The sequence below is a fragment of the Paramisgurnus dabryanus genome, chromosome 12 (genome assembly GCF_030506205.2).
Source record: "Paramisgurnus dabryanus chromosome 12, PD_genome_1.1, whole genome shotgun sequence".
Taxonomy (NCBI): domain Eukaryota; kingdom Metazoa; phylum Chordata; class Actinopteri; order Cypriniformes; family Cobitidae; genus Paramisgurnus; species Paramisgurnus dabryanus.
In genome coordinates, this window is record NC_133348.1 from 5,343,130 (window position 1) to 5,349,434 (window position 6,305).

General features: G+C 38.4%; 1 protein-coding gene across 2 annotated transcripts in view; it reads left to right on the top strand.

Moving 5' to 3' along the window:
- The window catches only part of cep85l (centrosomal protein 85, like), a 118,774-nt gene extending 114,215 nt beyond the window's left edge, over positions 1-4,559 (top strand). For both annotated transcript variants that reach the window (XM_065256249.1, XM_065256248.2), the window contains exon 13: positions 2,778-4,559. In XM_065256249.1, the coding sequence (XP_065112321.1) occupies positions 2,778-2,941 (164 nt within the window). In that variant the 3' untranslated portion in view covers positions 2,942-4,559. The remainder of the gene's footprint in view (positions 1-2,777) is intronic.
- The last annotated feature ends 1,746 nt before the right edge of the window (positions 4,560-6,305 follow it).

Here is a 6,305-nt window from a genome sequence, read left to right on the forward strand (position 1 = left end):
CGTTTGACGTGTTACGTTAAGGCAACGTTTGGCGTGTTACGTTAGGGCAACGTTTGGCGTGTTACGTTAAGGCAACGTTTGGCGTGTTACGTTAGGGCAACGTTTGGCGTGTTACGTTAGGCGTGTTACGTTGGGGCAACGTTTGGCGTGTTACGTTGGGGCAACGTTTGGCGTGTTACGCTGGGGCAACGTTTGGCGTGTTACGCTGGGGCAACGTTTGGCGTGTTACGCTGGGGCAACGTTTGGCTTGTTACGCTGGGGCAACGTTTGGCGTGTTACGCTGGGGCAACGTTTGGCGTGTTACGCTGGGGCAACGTTTGGCGTGTTACGCTGGGGCAACGTTTGGCGTGTTACGCTGGGGCAACGTTTGGCGTGTTACGCTGGGGCAACGTTTGGCGTGTTACGCTGGGGCAACGTTTGGCGTGTTACGCTGGGGCAACGTTTGGCGTGTTACGCTGGGGCAACGTTTGGCGTGTTACGCTGGGGCAACTTTGTGGTGTTAGGGCAACGTTTGGCTGGGGCGTTACGCCGGGGCAACGTTTGGCGTGTTAGGGCAACGTTTGGCTGGGGCGTGTTACGCCGGGGCAACGTTTGCCGTGTTATGCTAGGGCATAGTATGGTATGTTACGTTATTTGGCGTGTTACGCCGGGGCAACGTTTGCTGTGTTACGCCGGGGCAACGTTTGGCGTGTTACGCCAGGGGCAACGTTTGCCGTGTTACGCTAAGCGTGTGATGCTAGAGCATAGTATGGTATGTTCTGTTATGGCAACCTTATGCGTGTTACGTTAAGCCCGGAATACACTGCAGGATTTTTAGCCTCCTATAAGATCATTACCTTATCACACTGTGCAACATAGATCCTTTAAACTCAGGTACGACAGGCATGTAGACTGTACAATAATGACACGGAAGCTTCGGGGGCTGCGTCACACATTAACGCAACATCACCAGCATGCGCGCGTGGTAAACAAATACGTAGGGCAACGCTTGGCGTGTTACGTCAGGGCAACGTTTGGCGTGTTACGTCAGGGTTCTTGTGCTTTGAGAATTTTTACTGGCCCCACAACCAAAAAATAAGATTTCAGTGTCACATTTAAAATAATAATTCAAAAGTCAAATATAATTGTATGCCTATACATTTATTAATCATTTGTTAAGACAATTGACAATTTTAAATGTAAACTCTAATTCTGAAATGTCACAATTTCATAACACAATAATATGTCTCACAGCAGTGTCCACAACCAATAAGATAGGAGAAACCTCATGACATTGTTGAGAAGTGAACGTTTGCAACACACAACGTATGATATGCTACCTTAGAGCAGCTGTGTCACAAACCTTACATTGGGTGATGGTCTAAGAAATTTATGAAGCAGTGTATACACACACACACACATATATAAATAATGGTTTTAAGGCCATTTTAGGGTTAACTTTTCTAAGGTTTTTCAGGTGCCGTTACAGATACTGTTATGTTGTCTTGCTTGTCTTATAATTTGGGTTCTCTGTAGCACAGACTGTTTGGGTTTTCTCAGATGTGTTTTACTCTGTAAAAGCACTAAATGGCACAAGATGTGTTGGAACTATCTGTTCACGTCTCCAATTATCTGTCTGGATTCAGCTGATTGTGCTTTGAGTCCAAACAGAAAGTAACACAAACCCGCTATTGTCCACAACAATATTAAAAGCCACACACTCAAAATTTATAGACTATAAAATGTTGTACAACTTGGTATAACCAGTAAGATATATACCAAGTAACCCAGTAAAAAATATACATAAATGTACTAAAATACCAAAGTACTTTTTTTGTGCCAATATATTTGAAGAGTTTGGTTCCAAAATACAATAAATCAATTTTTCGCTAAATTTCAGTAAAAACGTGTTTTCTATACCAAGAGAGTGACAAGATGAAAACCACTATTTTCTGTTACACACTTTCACATAGCATCTTTAAGTTATAACACAAAAAATTCAAATCCATAATTAGATTTTCAAAGATTTATTATAAAAACGGATTTCTATTGAATCAATATATTAGGGATGCACCGATACCGATATCGGCCTCGATACCACATTTTCTAAAGTACTCGTTAAAAGTCCCCCGATATCAGGGATCGATACCAAGGTCTGAGAAATGTCTGTGTTTGAGTGGCGTGTAAGGGGTTAATGCCTCTTGTGTTGTCCAAAGAGGCAGAGTTTACAACAAACTGGAAAACTAGTCCCTTGTTTTTTTGTTAAATTATATGACTAAAGCTGTTACCTGTAAATTTGAATCATGTTTTTATTAAGTACTCTGTATCGGCAAGTACTGAAATGCAAGTACTCGTATTCCAAAAAAGTGGTATCGGTGCATCCCTACAATATATAAATGTACATTCATCTTTGTCATGTTATATTCATTCATAATTCCATTTTTGTGATGGACTTTTCATAGAGATCCCATTCAGAGCGATCTTTAAAACAGACACGGACATGCAGCCGCTTGCCATAGGGCAATACTTCCGGGTTTAAAAAGTTGCGGAAGGGCGCCACCTTGTGGATAATAGCGGTATTGCGGAAAGCCAGAAATACTCGTCAATGGTGGCGCAAGAGTTAAGGGCCGGGTATACTTTAATTCCGCGTCAGTCTCGCACGCGCAAGCGTCCGCGCAGCTGTGAAATTATACTCAACCGCCCGTCTATACACGCATGACCAAAATCTCAAAACTTATTCAACCAGAAATTCTGTATTTGGTCTTCCTGGTTTTACATCTCTCATTCTTTGTTTCTAGCTATGAGCTGCTCGGCAGAGGAGAACGAGAAGCCTCTGATGGAGGACGGCCTGCGGGCGAAGCTGGTGGAGGTGTGCCAGCTGAGGAAAGACATCGATGAACTGCGGACTGTAATCTCGGACCGTTACGCACAGGACATGGGCGACAACTGTGTGACACAATGATGATGGATGAGATGGATGAGATGGCTGGATTTCAGGACAGACTCAATTCTCATGCAGCTCGTAAAGGGAAAATAATAATAATAAAGTTGGCATAATGAATAGAAGTTTTAGGTCTTTGGCTGGACCAAGCTGTGAATCCAGTTTACAAGGATTTATCGTGTTATATTTATTACTGTGTTGGAGGCCACACTTTTGGAGTGGTCCTTATTGTATTAAGGCCGTAAGTTCCTCACACTGTGTGCTTGTATTAATGGTATGATTTGTCTTCGAGGGAATGTGTTGTTTAAAGTGCCTTATTGTTTCTGACTATATGATCTTCTGCGTACCTCCAAACTTGTCATTTATACCCAAAGAAGCTGGCACATCCTCACCACAACATGTCGCAGGTCGACATTTCCAAGCGGCTTTCATTTTGAATGTTGTGCATCTGAAGTTTGTTTGTTGGTACTTTCACTTATCGATGCAGATATGAGCAATTTGGGCTTCCATAAAAGTGTTTCACTTAAAAATATAAGACAGCAGAGGAATTCAGGTTAATGTATTCAGGACACCATTTAACATTTTTAAGTAGATTGCAATGTTTTGTTTTTTTTTTGAAACGCTGCAGCACTGTTCAAGTTCACACGCATCCAAAGTCAAAGATACAAGAGGGAACGTTCTGCAAATATTTCGTTTGACCTCCTGAACACTTATTTAAGACTTCTTTCATATAGATCATATATAATATTTATGTAAAAAACAATGCAAACTTACTCACTCAGGTATTTTAAGGTTTTTGTTGAAATTTTGGATTTTAACTCTTTGAGAGCTGTGTGGTCTTAAGTCTCAATTTCATGTTAACCCATGCAGAATTTTTTGTTCTGTAACGTTAAAGTCCATCGGTCATGTCAACATTTGCACATGCTTTATACGCACCAAGGTGACTGACAAATGTCTGATATATACAAACATCTTTATTAATTCTGCTTACGTATCATGACTATAACGTATTTAAAATATTTAGCATGGGGGGTTTTGTCATAATGTGCTCATATCTTGTGCATGTGAATAGATTTCGTCTTTAATGTATTTAAGACATTAGGAATAAATAGATAGGGTAAAACCCAACTGTACTGGGCTATGCAACCACCTCAAGTTAACCAGCATTACACATTTTTCCAGATATTATTGTAGTAAATCTGTGCCTTTATAAATCTATGCAGCAGTGATGTTTTCATTGACATTTTCCGTAACTGTTAAAGTTTTATTTCATAAAGGTGCAGTTAAGCTAAGCCATATTCTCAAGCAATGCATATTTATTCTCAGGCGGCGAGATGCTAATATCCTGACAGAGAATGTGTGTGTATCTGATAGCATGTGGGCGTATGTTTGTGTTGCGTACTATTACAAAATAAGTAACGTGCATGGATTGACATGACCGACTTACTGTGGACTGAAAGCCACCGGTTGGCTTTGCAGCGCGTGTTAAATTCTCAACGTCTTTTAAAGTTTTTAAGCTTTTTGTTTTCCAGCTAGATTTTACAAATGCCAAAGTTCTATTTATGTACAAGTTTTTAAAGTATTTTTCCATTTTGTAAAATGCATTTGTACAAATGTCAAATAAAGTATTTTTCTACTATTGGTTTATTTTATCTTTTTGGCAATCAAATCAAAGTGACAAGTCTTTTGGGGAAAGTCTATTTTTTTAATATTATTTCAAATGTGTGACCTGGACCACAAAACCTTAAGTCACTAGGGTATATATGAGAAGTTTTGTTCCAAAACGCAATAAATCCATTTTGACTAAAAGCGTAAAACACGTAAAATGCGTTTTCTATACCAAGAAAGTGACAAAATGAAAACCACTATTTTCTGTTACAAACTTTCACATAGCATCTTTAGGTTATAATGACAAAAAATTCAAATCCATTTGATTTTCAAACATTATAAAAACGGATTTTTCACATAAAAAACAATAAATCCATGACAAGTTATTTTACAAAATGCTATAAATCTATTGAATCAATATATGTGCATTCATCTTTGTCATGTTATATTCATTTAGTTGACTAGTGGTATACACAGATTAAAAACATTATTAATATTATTGGCATTAATCAAAACACTTTGTCATATTAAGAACAATGTCATTGCTGTGGTTATACTTGGGACATCGTCACTGAACTTTTTATGACAGCGATCAGATGTAAAATGTTTTGGTCCTGCTCGATTTTCGTTGGCTTCGCGTAAAATAATTGAAAGTTTTTCATAAGATCCCCTGGGGTCAATGTGTTAGCATGACAGAAGTTTGATATCAGGAGACCAAGCAACCGGCATTTTCACGTCTTCGGAGTGCCTCTCGCGTAAGATTTTGATGGCTTACGTTTCTTTCCACCTCAGGTTTATCAATGCCATTAAAGTATTATTTTGCTTTTGTTTGTTGATCACGAAGTAAAATGCGTGGAATGGTGCGCTGTGATTGGTAGAGTGGATTTATTTCATTCTGCAGAGAAAGAGGACAGGCGTCTGTCGCATTTTGGGAAAAAAGATGACACGGCAGATATTGGATTGTGTAAAATTAAGAATTCACTTTTTAATACTGACCAGATACAATACTGATGTTGGTGGCAACTCGTTTAAAAAGGCGTTTGTCTTGTTTTGGAACCAAACTCTTCATTTGTCGCAATAGCCAACAATACATTTTATGGGTCAAAATTATACATTTTGTGTGCCAAAAATCATCAGGATATTAAGTAAAGATCATGTTCCATGAATATATAATGTAAATATCCTACCGTAAATATTAAAAATGTATTTATCATTAGTTGTGTTTTGCAAAGGACTTCATTCGGACCAATTTAAAGGCAATTTTTGCACTTTACATTTTTTTAGCTTTATATTATTTACCTTTAGTTGATGTATAAATTACCCTTATGACAGTTTTATGATGCAGGGTCACAAATTTAGGTTGGGATGGGCTAATAAAGAATAAATTAAGCAGAGTTTAGGGTTTGTTGATCGCAGTTAAATTTTAATCCGAGTGGTGTTGCACCCCTATTATTTAAAGACTAATCAACAAATCTTAAATGCAAATCTTAAAAACTTATACGTATTAAAACATTTGTCCGCCATGATGAATTTGATGGTGTAATTAAACTGCAACAATGTTGACGTCGTCATTCAAAAAGGAAAAACAGTTTGTGATCGGACTCTATCCCGTGTAAAAAAAAGAAAAAAAAGAAAACGTAAGTATGTACTGTAGTTTAAGGACGGTATCACGGACTAGACGCTTCAAAGCCAACAAAACATGTTACAGAGTTGCCAAACTCACTCTTTTGAGACGTAATAAACGCATCTTTAAATAGCGCAACCACACTTACGATGT